This window comes from Penaeus monodon, chromosome 24, assembly GCF_015228065.2.
Source record: "Penaeus monodon isolate SGIC_2016 chromosome 24, NSTDA_Pmon_1, whole genome shotgun sequence".
NCBI classification, from domain to species: Eukaryota; Metazoa; Arthropoda; class Malacostraca; order Decapoda; family Penaeidae; genus Penaeus; species Penaeus monodon.
The window spans coordinates 4439656-4440004 of NC_051409.1; the positions used below are offsets into that span (position 1 = coordinate 4439656).

The 349-nt window shown below is 41.3% G+C and overlaps 1 protein-coding gene across 1 annotated transcript in view; it reads right to left on the reverse strand.

Annotated features, from left to right (window-relative positions):
* Window positions 1-164: 164 nt before the first annotated feature.
* Window positions 165-349, reverse strand: part of LOC119588482 — a gene marked incomplete in the record, with an annotated part of 615 nt that continues 430 nt past the window's right edge. The window contains 1 exon segment of the mRNA XM_037937130.1: window positions 165-349. Coding sequence (XP_037793058.1) covers window positions 218-349 — 132 coding nt within the window.

Consider the following 349-nt stretch of genomic DNA (forward strand, 5'->3'; position numbering starts at 1 on the left):
CTTCATAGCTTTGCTGAATATAATTTTATACTATTTATTCTTAGTGTTACCAAATATTAGTGCCAAGTATTCCGTACTCATTCAATTATTTTCTGTAGTGCCAAACCATTTCTATAATTTTTTTTCTCTTTGTTTGTAATTTGGTGGCAAAGAATGTGCCAATATCAATAATCGTTTTTTTATGTTTTAGGAATTACGTATGCTATATAGCACTGACTCACGTGCATTCGCATTGCATATTCAAGCCACGGTAGCGAGATTTTGTGTCTGCTGAATCAGCGGCGCGAAGAAGGCTGGCGCCAGGAAGCAGGCAGACCGTGCCGCTGCAGGAGCCTCGCGCCCCTCCCGC